This window comes from Lathyrus oleraceus, chromosome 7 (assembly GCF_024323335.1).
Source record: "Lathyrus oleraceus cultivar Zhongwan6 chromosome 7, CAAS_Psat_ZW6_1.0, whole genome shotgun sequence".
Lineage (NCBI taxonomy): Eukaryota > Viridiplantae > Streptophyta > Magnoliopsida > Fabales > Fabaceae > Lathyrus > Lathyrus oleraceus.
The window spans coordinates 537,530,486-537,545,320 of record NC_066585.1 but is presented as its reverse complement, the minus strand read 5'-3'; the positions used below and the strand labels follow the sequence as shown (position 1 = coordinate 537,545,320).

The 14,835-nt window shown below is 31.7% G+C and overlaps 1 protein-coding gene across 1 annotated transcript; it reads right to left on the bottom strand.

Moving 5' to 3' along the window:
• Nucleotides 1-10,247: 10,247 nt before the first annotated feature.
• LOC127107765 (patellin-6) lies at nucleotides 10,248-13,287 on the bottom strand. The gene is made up of 4 exons (XM_051045088.1): nucleotides 12,115-13,287; nucleotides 11,881-12,005; nucleotides 11,044-11,185; nucleotides 10,248-10,819 (listed from the first exon to the last, which is right to left on the bottom strand). The coding sequence occupies exons 1-4, from the start codon at nucleotides 12,892-12,894 to the stop codon at nucleotides 10,559-10,561; spliced, it is 1,308 nt and encodes a 435-aa protein (XP_050901045.1). The 5' UTR covers nucleotides 12,895-13,287; the 3' UTR covers nucleotides 10,248-10,558.
• Nucleotides 13,288-14,835: the final 1,548 nt, after the last annotated feature.

The window sequence follows — 14,835 nt, the reverse complement described above, 5'->3', positions numbered from 1 at the left end:
ACTAAGAACATAAAGCAGTAATAGTAATGCAAACCTGTTTGCAATCGAATTGCAACCTTGAATTGGCAAGTCGTATTGAGTTGGGCGGAGATAACCTTGGTGCAGATGAATTTCCTTCAGGGTTTCCTTTAGGGTTGCTCTGAACTCTCTGGGTTAGCCTCCAGGGTTTGTTGTGCCTTCTCTCTATCTCCCGCCTTCGTTTCGTTTTCGTTCCCCTTTTCCTGAATGAAGCTCTGCTATTTATAATACTCTTTTTGTGACCTAATGGGCTCAGAATGAAGCCCGGAATTTTCTGATATCCGCAAGCTTCGCTAGGCGAGCGGTATAGCGAGGGGTTCGCTAGGCGAAGGATTTGCTCGCCTAGCGAGCAAGCCAGTTTGGGCCATTTTCTGGATTTGGCCATCTGTGTGCTGGGCCTTTGTTCTTTTGAGATCAATGCCTTGAAAAATAAGTTGGGGTGCCTTAAAAATGCCTTGTAATATTAACGGGCAAATTTTGGGGTATGACATTAACCAACCATTGTCTGGGTGAAAATTAATTAGCCCTTAATCACGGGTATCGTCCTGAGAGGTACACACCATGTAGAACAAGTCGAAGAATACCCTAAAGCTCTGTTTCCAAGACATTTCATCATATATTCCTAAACAAGAGTTATGAGAAAGAATACTTTTTCACTAAAGAAGTTGAATAAAAATTGAATTTGATTTTTTTGCAGCCTTTTGAAAACCACAATCTATTGAAATTTTAAGGTACGAATAAAAATATAATCCAAACCATGTGAAAACTTTTCACTATAATGTCAGAAGCACGCCAACCGACTTAGAATGTCAGTTCAAGAGAAGGATGTTCAGGTTCAAATTTGAGGATTTATTTGAAGTTATCGTTCTAGAAAAAAAAAGTATGAAAGTTAACTATCAGAATCAAGCCAATGAGTATTGTCGTATTCCATCTCCAAGTATTTATTTAAGGAACACTTGGATATTTCGAGCTTCTCAATAATCCAAATAAAGTGAAAAATGAGAATGTTCCACTGGATTACTATGAATATTATGTATAGGAAAGCAAGGAATTATGGAAGGGCTGTTGAGACTGAATTATTCTTGATGTATATGTTGCTCACTCGTTCAAAGGTCAACTGGGTGAAGTTCATAATTGACTAGATAATTATCTGCAAATCAAAGTCAAACCGACCTTTCTTATACACTTACCTAATTCAGTGAATCCTTGGAAGGAATGGTGTTATGTCTTTTGAATCTCATCTTGTCGGGCAACCGAATATTTTTTATGTCCATGTTGTGAAGAAAATGTGATATCATAAGGACGATAAAGGGGAGGTCTACCATCAAGACACCTTGTTCAAGATCTACGAGGACAAGATTTTAGCGTGTAAGGAAACTCCTTAAGGTTTCCTGTCATCGAAGGAAACTTTGTCATCTGTTACTCCTTCATCTGGTGGATTGATTCCTACAGTCAAAGCATATTTTGATGTATGTGTTAATACTATTATCGATGAAGAGCAGGAAAGGGATGATTGCATATTTCTCTAGAATATAAGATAGCTACCAAGGCTATAGCAGTGGAAGAAAGGTTGACTATGTTGTTGACCTCTGTCAAGGAAGCCTGTAATTGCGAATGGTTCGAGTTTCTCTTTCAACATTTCAGATTTTCTCAGAGACGATCAGTTTCCACTCCGACCTTCCATAATCTTAGCATCCATTTCATCTCATTTTTAGTTTGGTTTAAATTTTTTTGAAGATTTTTTATTGATTATTATTGTCGTGTTTTGTAAATTATTGTCGTAATGTTCTTGTTTTTGCTAGTTGGCGCATTTTTGTCCATTTTAGATTATTATTTTATTAGTATTTCTCTTATCTATTATATATGTATCTTTGTTGTAATTTTGAATATCATATATTAAATTGTGGTTGTGTTGTGCTTGATTTGTGTTCATTATTTATTTGTGTTGTACTCAATTGCATAATTGATGTGAATTGTGCAATTTGGTTTGTTTCTCAATTACATGTTGATGCCCAATAACTGGAATCAAATTATTCAAATAATATCTCAAATTTGATAAACCTAAAAAAGGGGAGACTTCAATTGATTTGTCGATAACAGTGAATTTCATCGATGTATTTTGATGATTTATTGCATTTTTGATATTTTTGAATTCTCATTTATTTTTAATTTCATTTTTGTTGATGTATCATAATTTAATGTTATCATTCATTATAGTATTGTACCATGTGCTATCCTTCACACTCAATTAGGTTGAATCCATTGTAATATTTTTTAGTTTGAGCAAATTGGTTAAAGTCAAACCATAGTATCTTGAATTTCTAGTTAGAAGCCTGTTAGATACCCAAAAGTGCTTATTTGAGCTATCAAATATGGGTATCTTTCACTCCATTTCCTTGCTAAAGTGTTCGAAACCACCTTTGTTTTAGATGAAATACAATACAATGATAAACGATCTTGGTACCTTTGATTTGTGTGTTATTGTGCAGGAAGTAAGCATGAAATAATAGAAAATGTAGACACAAGAAATTTGGCAAAGGGATCAAATAAAACAAGTATTCATCAGCTTGCTCGCTAGGCGAGAGCTGTGGCGAAGGACTCGCTAGGCGAGCGTCCAGCGAGAGCCCAGCGAAAAGCTCCAGTATTTTACAGTGGCAAACATCACCACACTCGCTAGGCGAGCTTCCAGCGAGGTGTGTGGCGAACACGTCCAGACTTGGTGAAAAGCGCAGCCAGCACTCACTCGCTAGGCGAGCCTATAGCGAGCTCCCAGCGAGCATTCCAGTAGCAAAACCTCTCAAGCTCGCTGGAGCGAAGGTTGAAGTGTGACCTTCGCCTAGCGAAGGTTTTGTTCGCTCAGCGAACATGACAGTCTGGCAATGATTGTTTCTCTGGGCGCAGGTGCCTCAGGTGCCTCATTTAGGGGCTCGCTAGGCGAGCCATTCTGCTCGCCTAGCGAGCATGAAAGCTCAGTAGCAGCTCTATAAGTAGCAAGGGCTACTTTTTGGAGCCATACCTTACTTTCCATACTTTTGTACTTTCTTAGATATTTTCCAGCATTGCTCTAAGGATCTTTTGTGACCTATAAACCATTTCTCTTCATCTCTTAACAATCTTTCACAAAAAGAAGGTGGATTCCCATTCAATCTCGATTATTCGACTCGGATGTTGATCAACCTTCTTCCGAAACTTGTTGAACAAGCTACCATGAAAATGAGTAGTTAAGTCCTTCATTTTGTCAAGGTTAGATGTAGATGATCATTAGCTTTGTGTGTAAATGTAAGGATCTTCATTTGTAAACTCTTTAATGGTGAATATATGGTGAAAACTTTGTTCTTATTGAAAACTCTTTGTGTTGGTTTATGATCGAGAGATGTTTACCAACTCTTAACCTAGGTTTTCATCCAATCTTGTTTGTTAGCTAGAGATAGTAATGAATGATTTTGTTCACCATAAGGTTGAACCAAAAAGTTGTCATTTTGATAGATTGTGTTAGAGATAAACAATGGATCAAAATGGGAAAACTCACAATGTGTGTTAGAGATAAACACATTGGGAGGACTTTGTGAAATAGTTTATCATCTAAAGGAGTTTATAACTTTTGTTGATCGAACATATACATGCAAAGTGATCGTCGAACCCTAACTTTGGCAATATTTCTCAAATATTCAAACCAAAACTTTTACCGCATTTTATTACACTTTTATGCAAGATACCGTGACAAATACCAAAACCCCATTGTTACCTTAAGCTAAGAATTAAAACAACTGTCGAAAGGCGGTGATATCTCACAATCCCTGTGGAGACGATAACAAAAACCCGACACTTAAAATTACATTCAACAAAGCCTTAAAACATAATATTTTGATGTTTGATTCGAATCACATTTTGGCTGATTTGAATCAATAATTAAATTAAAATTTGGATTTTGGCATTATAATAGTGATGTGAGGCAGAGATGGAGGATACATCCTCCTCCAAATCCCCGCAATTGAATCTATTCCTAATCCTCGCTCCATATGTAATCCTAACATTATCTTTGATAAATCTATAGTGTTAATTATATATTTGAAAAAAAATATTGTAATGATTGAAAATAAATTTGGTATCCTTACATGCTTACATAGTAGATAAACCGTGTAACTATTAGAAACATCGATTTTGAAAAAATTAACACAATATATCATATATTCCATATTGACCTAGCCCGATTCACAGATATTTGAAAAATAAATATCAATCTAACAAGTTAGAAAGAAAACCAATATTATAAATACTAATCTAACAATTCATAATCTCTAGCAAATGGAATTCTTGAATGGAATCAGAATGGTAGATCACAAACACACTTTGGATGATATCAAAAAATCGCAAATTCAAAGTTTAAATCACAAATCTCATGTTCAAATTATTAAAGTCGAAGAGTTAGAATTCATCTTGCATCTTCGTGTCTTATTCGATTTTGAATTCGTGAAAATTAAAGCAAAAGTGTGATAATAGAAATTAATTTAATTTTTGTAAATTTAAAACATTACATAATTATCATGAGTGAAAATGTTACAATTTCCCATATTTTTACTTTTCAAAACAAAAACTAGAAATTCCAAAACAGAAACATCTTTAACCCGCTTCTGTTTTTTTTAACTAAAAATATTCAAAAACATCTTTTTAAAAAAAGAATGCTTCCAAACATCTTTTCTAAGAGTTGTATCAATCTTACCAAACTTGTAAGACTTGTATCAATTTATTATTGGTAAAAATATTATATTTTACATCAATATTTATTTGAAACATCATTTCTCATTATTTCCATTTCTTATCATTTTTATGGAGTGGAATATTATGTAATTATGACTATTGTATATGATGACAAATTCTTTTCCAATAGTAAATGAAAGACCTATATTGTATATGATGACAAATTGTTTTCCAATACACATGACTTCAATGCTATTTTGAATCAGAGATATATACACCAATTGCACTATACAATAACTGCAGTATATGCTTACATTAGACTATATGTACTATTCCAATGGCCACGGCCAAAAAGGATAATAATGGACTAACTTTTAACGTTTTTAATTAAAAAAATAAATAAAATATTACATTAAATTAAAAAACTTGTTGATTAATTATGAGTATTCTTTATGGAGTGGAATATTGTAACTATAACTATTGACGAGTAGTACTTGTTAGGTCATTCTGTAAGTATAGGCCTATACATGATGATGACAAATTGTTTTCCAATACAAATGCCTTCAATACTTGTACTTTGAATTAGAGATATATACACCAATTGCACTATACAATCACTGCAATATATGCTTACTTATGACAACATATGTACTATTCCAATAGCCACAGCTACAAAAGATAGACACAAACCACATAAATAGTTTACACAGGATTTGCTTTCTTCTATTTTATGCATAGGTTGCTTATACTGAGATAAAATGGAGCCCACGTAAAATATGCATCTATAGAATTCTGTAAAATTAAATAGCCATTGGAAGATTTTTTTTATACACTTATCTCTCTCCTTTAATTATATACACAAGTACTTTCTTTTAACATTTTCTTCTTATTATTATTTTTTAATTTAATATTAATTTTACAAATTAAAAATACTTTAAAAAAAAAATATTATCACATAGTGTGGGGTGGTCACATGTAGCAGTTCAGATCGTTATATCCTTGGGATGGATTATCTTATTCAAATATTGAAAGTCTTGAGAAAATTGTATAATTTGCTTGGATGGAAATGATTGTATTATTCACTTTTTTGGTAGTCTTGGTAAAAGGAATGAGGATAAAATTGGTTTAACTAGTGTGTGTATTGTTTAGGTCAAATTAGTGGTAGTCTTGTGTTTGGGATATATCAAGTGTATGCTTAGGTTGTTGTTGTGGAGATTTTGTGTGTGGATGTTGAGACATGATTAGGGTTTGACATTGCTAAAATAAAATTAAAAAGATTAAAAGTGTTTGGGTGCAAGAGTGAAAAAGAGATTAAATGAGTGATTTTGATTTTGTTAAAGTGATATTGTAAGAGTGAAGGTGTTTGCATTTTATAAGGTTGTAGGGTATTGGAATAATAGTGAAGTAAAATGAATATGACAGTATTCACCTATCATTAAGTAGGCATAGAAGTGGATTATAATAAATTTAACATTGCTCACTCATACCTGCGTTAGAGAAAAATGAAAATTTTTGTTACGGTTGACTTTTGGTGAAAAATGAATGTTTGGTCAATGGTCAACATTTGATTTGGTTAATGTTTAATGTTTGACTTGATAATGATCAATGTTTAACTTGGTCAATGATGTTGTTCGTCCATGAGTGACTTGAGATGGTTTGAGGATATCTTAAATATGTATATCTATCACTTTTGTTAAGTAGAACTTTGAAGAGAATAAGGCATATATAAAAAGTGATAATCCTAGTTAGAGAGACAAAGGTAGAAATTTTTAAAATTTTATTCTTAGAATTTGAGAAAATCTATAGAGGTATCTAAAAAAATTGAAAGACACTTTTGAAACACATTAGGTTTGTGTGATTCATATATATTAAGAGTTGGAGAGATTGGAAAACACTTGAGTATAAAAATAGAGATATTTGAGATACTATTTTCTTATAACTCAATTGTAATATTTTGTAACGTTTTTTGGAACTGTAGTGAATTAGAGAACCTCTCTCACACACACAAAGTAGATCGGTTTGATTGAACTAGATAAACAAGTTCTTTGTGTTTTCTTTTTTTTATCTTCCTCTTGTTTGCAGTGGATTTGCTTACATTTATTTTTATCTTTTCGGATCAAAAATACTTTGATATAATAAATAAAAAAAACAATGATTGTACAAAGGCGACCGCACTCAATCCAGCAACTAGAACTCCAAAACATAAAGCAAACTAAGCATAAACTAATCTAACAGAAATCTTGCTATAGGCCACTTAGTTTAATAAGTTTACCGTTTTCCTTTATTTCTATTGTATTAATTAATTTTTAACTCAATAATAAAATCAACACTTTCAGAAAAGAATAAAAATAATAAAAACCTCGATCAAACGTCGAGCAATTTTCCTAAATCAGAATCGTTTTCAGTATCCACTTCTCCATCATTTTCAAAACCTTCAATTCGTTTCATCCTATTTCAGTTTAACGCCAATAATAAAAACTCTGATCAAATATTGAGTGTTTATTCCCTAATTAAATCTAAATTACTTAATCATACTTAAACACCATTTCAAAAAGGATGAAAAGGAAGATGGTCTAGAATATTCGATTCATCTCCTCAATTCTTTGGATACGAGTTGTCTTACTCGGCCATTCAAGCAATTGTCATCTGTTAAAAAACTTCTCGTCTGCCTCACCTCAAATCGCTTTCATAATCAAAACTTAAGCCAAACTCATTTCCATAATAAACTTGGACGAAAAAAGGTGGTCTAGAGTCTTCTATTCTCTTCTCCGAGTACTTGAATATGAGTAGCTTACCTGGCCATTCGAGTATTTTTCGTTTGTCCAAAAAACATTAAGCTTTTCTAAATCTTTTTCAATTAAAGGTGAAAAGGGAGATTTCCAAATCTTTTTCAATTTTTCGTTTCCAGAATTTGATCATGTATTGTTTAACAGCATTCATACTTAGTTCACCTCCTAACACATACATAATCAAAGTTGATTTCCAAACCTTTACCTCTCATTCTACATATGCATCTTCTATTTGAATCTCCATGTTGCCATCCACAATCGTAGCTGCTACAAATCAATTAAATTGTCACTTGCATTGGACAAATTAGAGAGGTCAAGTCAATTGAATTGTTGCTTCTTATAAGTTAAATCAATTCAATTGATGTCTATGTATTAGTGTTAGGAAGAAACCTAAATTCTTCCACCTCTAATGTGTTACAATTTTTTTTAAAAATAAAATAATTAATTAATTTTTAAAAAATGGTTGTTTCATACATTATAACAACCATTGTTTTCCTTTCCTCGATAAAGCATTCACATTAATGTTCAAGTCATTCACCAATAATCCTATCAATCCAATCAACACAATTCAATTACAACAACATGGACAACGAATTCGATTACGACAATGCGTTAATGCAGAGATCTCGTATTAAACACCTCAACAGATGGTGATTCTTTTAGGGAATTTGGTGATAGTGATTCTCCAGAGATCTCGTATTAAACACCTCAACAGATGAATCAACAGAGATTTGTACGAGAAAGAGTACTTAGGGGATGTGAAATCAGTGTCATGTATGATCAAGCGGGTTATTATTGTTAGTGTACAAAATATTCTCGTATGTAATCCAATTTAAAATATTATTAGTTTTTATTCAAGACTTTAATTAATTAATTATTTTATTTAAAAAAAAACTTGTAAATTAAAGTTAGATGAATTGACATCTAACACTAATATATATGTGTCAATTGAATTGTCTTAGCCTATAGAAGATATAAATTCAATTGATTTGCCTTTTAATTTGTTAAATGTAGTAGTCAATCCAATTGATTTATGCTATGCGTTGAAAAAAAATGTTTAAATATGAATAGTTTGAAAATTAATAGGAAAACATATTTATTTAAGGAATTTTGTTGAAAAATATAGTTATTTAAAAAAAAATCTGATTTGTTTTTTTTTTAAATAATCAATTTTTTTAAATTATATACCAAAATAATCATCTTTTCAATTTATTTATCAAACTAACAATGTTTCTGGAAGCATGCGTCACTGCAATTGACGCATACATGTAAAATATAAGAGCGTAAAAAATAAAGAGTAGTCACATGCATGCTCCTCTATTTTACATGCATACATCAATTGGAGTGACGTTTGAGTACAAATTGAACAATGCATGTGTCATAGTGAATGACGTTTTTTTTTTTTGAAAAATGATTATATTAATAAATATTTTAAAATTTAATTATTTTCGTATTATTCATGAAAAATGATTATTTAAAAAAATTCAAAAAATCTTATCTTTTAGTCTCTAAATTATTAGTAAATATATATTTTAAAGAGAAGAGGGGAAAAAAAGAAAGGTGGATACATAAAAGGGAAAGAGGAAATAGAATAAAAATTTGAATTTGAAAAGGTAAATGCCAAAATGGTTCATGAAACAAGAAGATAACATCACTATCACAAAATTTGAAGGCTCCCTCAACACGTTATATACCACTCACAACCCGTGAACTCTTCCCGCTTCTCTTTTTGGAACTTTAATGTCACAATCATCTTCCATTTCACACTTTGTCTTGTCAATATCAATTCTACTTCTATTTTTTTCTTTACACTTTCCCTCTATTAATATAAAAACAACTTCAAATAATAAATATGTCCCCTAAATCTAACAATTCCTCCTTAGGTCAAATATAAAATTTTTAAAAATAATGCTATCTCTAATGTAAATTTATTTATTAGATTAATTTATATTTAATCTAAATAATTGATTATTTAATAAATTTAAAAAGCAAGTTTTCGAGTAAAAAAACAATTTTTAAATGTTATAAATATTTTTTTAAAGTGTTATAAACATGTTTGAATCAAAAGTTACAAATTATAATTTCAAATTAAAATCAATTTTAAGAATTTTATCAATTAAATACATTTAAAATCAATTATTTTCAAAATATTTGATTCTACTGTAAAAGAAGAATTAATTTTATAAAATCAATTATTATTAAAAGCAAATCCAAGATAAAGTAATTTAATATTTAATATTTTTTATAAAAATAACTATAAAATATTTTTACATTGGCAATTAATCAATAATTTATATTTCATTAAATCACACATATTTAAAATCACTATAATAAGATATATTGATAATTTTTTATTTGATAATAGTAAAACTAATTACACTACGCACAGTCAATAAATCAATCAACAACTTATATTTAATCTTTACGCCGACAATGCATATCAATTAAATTTTATTTTATAACAACGTCTCATCACATTAAACTCATAAATTTAAGTAAAAAAATTATTTAAAAATTAAAAGTTCAAATTTCTAACTTTTAATTAAAATGAAATCTATAAAAAAATCATTTTTCCATCACATCAACAAAGCAAGTAAAAAAAATTATTTACATTTCAAAAATCAATCAAAAAATCAATTTTAGTTCCTATTATATAAAATTGAACAACTAAAATCCTAAAATTTCAAAAGAAAATTGAAGATTTACTCAATTTAAATTCATAAACTATAGATTGCACCTTCATAAAGTAACCTCCCTCTAGATTGCAACATACACAATACTCTGTCCCAAAAAAACAGTAACATGGTACTATGTTATATAAGCAAACTTAATTGCTTTTCTTCTATACCAAGCAAAATATACTTACTACTATTACCATATTACCATCATTCTTCTCTTCTTTACATTACACTAATCACTACTTAATTTATATTAATACCTCTAAATTTAAACATGCCATAAAAACAAGTTCAAAAACATAAAACAAAGGTCTAAACAAAAAACATCATTAGCAAAAATTAAAATTTAAAGCTACTTGATGCCATAGCATCCGTTCAAGTTGCGGTGCATTTTCGGACGACGTAACGATACGCGGCGACTTTTTTCTTCCTTGAGGCGGTGTTGTCGACCGAGAGTATCATTTTGCCGGATTCTTTCGACGTGAATGAGTTGTGGATCGCTTCTTCGGATGATCCAATCTTTCGCGGCTTCTCAACTGCTATAGTGTAGCTTCCTTCAGCATTTGGAACAAACTCAGCACTGTATTCTAAGTCCCAGCCTCCAACAACAATGTCCCAAGTGATTGTTGCACCTCCCTAGTTTACCCCCACAACAAGTTAATCACATAACCTCGGCTTATGATTATCGTAATAAGTACTTATGTATAAGCTATTTTTATAACAAAAGATTAAATAATGTCAAATTGTTTTCGAGGGTCGTTTTGTAAATAAGGAAATTTTAGGTACTAAATTGTAAAAAGGACTAATAATAATCTGCATAGAGAAGAGTAAATGAATGGAATGGGGTGAATGATTAGTACCTCAATTCCTTCTATTTGTATATTCACTTTCTCTCCTCCTTTGACAGTGAATTCAGAAGCAGGTTTTGGGGGACCATTTTGCAAATCACTGGGAAAACTTAGCCCTCCATACTGAACAGGAATATCCTCAGGTCTAATGAATCTGATCATAACAAAACAAACTTTCAGAAACCAAACCCTTAAATGGAATAAGATTTTTTTTTTTGAAAACTTGGTATCCGACTTTGGGATCGACAAGCGAGGGTGAGGGCCTAATTAAAGCCCAGAGCAAGGCTATGTATGGACTGACCCAACACAGAAATAGTTAGCACCCAACAGAATTCAAATCTGAGACTTGAAAACACACTCCCAGGTCTCAAGTCTTCTCCAACGGGCTAACTTCGGTGACAAGTTTCAAAAATCACACCGTGCTAGTATCGCCGTGATTTTGACGGTAATAAGAATGCACACGGTCAGCAATTACATAATCAGCACATAAGAATTGAATCGGGATCAAATAGTCTAGATTTCGAGCTCGAAATCTAGACCATCTGATCTCAATTCAATGAGCACTAATTTGCCGAGAAAGTGCACACTTGCTATAGCCGAATTCGGCAATTTGCAAATAATTTTGACAAACATTACACACGATTTAGTCGATCCATCGAGCAATGCACTAAATCAAAGGATAAGAACAACTTTAATACTAAAAGTAGTTAAATGAAAAAAATTAAAATTCCAAACAATAGTGAAAGAGGATCTTAATATAGATAAAAATTGAGAGAAACAAAGCCAACCAAAACAATCTTGATCATAGTATTTATGAGAAACAAATGGAACCACTATTATAGGACTCACTTGTAGAGTGTCTCAGCAGCATTTCCTTCTTTTGATATCACAAACTTGCTTTTAGTCCTTTGAGTCAAAAAAGGACTAAACATTGAATACAACATGCTGAAATACCATGGCACATTGATGAAGATCTAAACCACCAAAAAAAGCAACAAAAAAAAACAACTAAATTAGTAAATCAGCACACAACAAAACATGACTCAAACACAAAAATTGATGATTTATCAACAAAAATAGTACCTTTCTAGCAACCATTTCAGGGTAATTATCTTGAAAAAGTGACATAATATGATTAGAAGCAACCCTCAACTCTCTTTTAGGCATATCTTTTAGATCGGTTACTTGAATAAGAGAATTAACACCGCCTGGTTTAAAATGTAAAAGCCTAATACCTCTTTCAAGAACTTGAACTCTCCATCTAAGAAACTTCTTGAGCTTCTCTTCATCACCAAAGAATCTCTCATACATGTCTTTGTCTCTAAACAAACCATAAGCATTGTAACAAACAGGGTGGCCCTCTTTGTCATAGCCTTGCATATAAGCTATAACACCTTCTAGTTCCTTGAACTGACTTAAATCCTCTTCCACTATGGTGTCAGCAGAGAACTCTTTTCTCCAAGATAAGCACTTTAGAATCATGTTGAGGGATTCATTGACTCTGAAGTCTCTTGCTCTGAGGAACTTCAAGAGGATTACATCAGCTCTGTCGTCGCCGCCAAGGAGAGGAACACCCCACATGGAAACTTCATTGGATGAGGTGGTGGTGGCTTCAAGGAGGAGTTTTTTGAGGTCTTGAAGTGCTTTTTTCTCTGAGGATTTGAGAAGGGTGACAAAGTAGTTGTCTTCTTCAAAGGAAGGGGTTCGAAGAGATGAAGGAGTGTTGGTGCCAATTAGAGATGAAAGTAAGGTTTTTTTGGTGGGTTTTGGTGAGGAGGATGGGTTTTGAAGAGAGAGAGGAGATGAAGATGAATCCATCATCAAGGTTGGATTTTGAGAGAAACTCAGATGGAATCTTTGCATGAAAGGGTGAATGGAGGTTGGTTTTGAGGATTTGAAGGAAATGGGTTGGTGATTGTATGAAAAAAGACAGAACTTTATGTAGGAGTGTGAATGTGGTTTTGTAGAAGACAGAGGAAGGAGAGAGAGAGAAAGAGTTGTTGTTTTTAGTTTGATGAGGTTGAGGTTGAGGTTGGTTGGTTGGTTTTTGTAGTGATGGTTGGTTTGAGGAGAGGGAGAGAATTTGAATGTGGTGTTGAGGTTTGGAGAGAGTGGAGAAAATAATCGTGGGAGAGAGAGAGAGAGTGGGAGCACGCGCTGATATTTGGGGGAGAGTGTGAAGTACTAGAGTGTACTATTTTGCTGCATTACAGAGACAAGCAGTGTTCAAACTCTGAAGTTTGAAAAAGATACATACAGGTACTTTATAAACACATGGGGGAGAGAGGAGACATAAATACTATTATATAGTCTCTTTGCATAATTAGGGACTTAATAATACATTGTTTCAATTTAGAGCAATGTTATCTTCAAACCCAAATTTGATATAGAGCAATGTTATATTAACTAACCCACTACTTCATTAGCTAATACAATATTATAATATTAATATTAACTAAATTCTTATATTAAATTATAAAATATAATCACAGTGAATAGTAAGATGCATGTGAATAGTAATTTTTAATAGTGAACCAATATTGATTAATAAAATATAAATGTTGATTAATAAAATTATAAAATTGGTTAATAAATACTTAAATATTAAAAAAAAATAACAGTAAAACAAAATTAGATAATAAAATATAAAATATTGATTAATGTATGAAATTGATTAATCACACAATTTTATATCGGTATCCATAATCTAAAAACAAAATAAAATAAAATAAAAAATTTATACTTTTTTAAAAAAAATATTATTATTATTATAATATTTCATTATTCATTGTAAGAATAGTGAAATATCGTGTAGTTGTGAATATTAGTGTCAAAATATCATTTATCTTACATTAACTAATCTATTAAGAAAGCATCCATAATATAACTCTCTTTTAAAACTAAATGTGGTAAAATGGTCCGAGCAGCTGAACATATCTGTTTTGTTCGTATTTTATAACAACATGACACATTACTGTTTGTTCGTATTTTATAGCTACTAGAAGTTGATAAACCTGACACATTACTCCTCCAAACGAACGAGTCGTTCGCACTTTGGCTTGGCTGAACCGATATCAGGATCTGGTTCAACTCTTCGAGTTGATTTCGCTTCAGCAGATTGAACGTTTCACTGTTGTTAGAAAAATTCAGGACCAAATATTACTGTTTCAACATCCAATACTTGCGATTTTAGTTGGCCCACCAGAGATACATGCAAATAGATCAGAGAAACATTTATCAGAGATTTCGAACTAATCCAACAGTGCTTCTAGAAGTCTAAAACACCTTTATTGCCGAACTTACCATAAACTGCATCGTAAAACTAGTTTTAACTTGGTAGAACATCTGACCCTAGCGCAAAGATATCTCTCCACCGCAAAGAGTATTTGCAATTTATTCTTGAACCTGCAACTGAATTTTCTAAAACCTTATTCTTTAAATCACCATATCTCAAAGATAATAAGTCCGACCACAAATTATCTTTCTCCACCAACATGCGTCAAAGCCATTTGCTGAGCAATATTATATTAAATTTCCTAATGTACTTCACTCAAAGCCCCTTAATCTTCCTATGATTGAAAATGTCATCCCATCCAATCCAACAAACCTTTCTTTTTTGCTCATGACCACCCCAAAGAAACTTTCGTTGGATCGAAATTAAATCTTGCAAACAATATTAGGTGTTTTGATAAAAGATAGATAGAAAATTGAAATGCTAGCTAGTATCGCATTAAACATATTGACCCTTCCACCAAGAGATAGTTTCTTGCTTTGCCAAGGTGAAAGTCTCCCTTGCATCTTTAA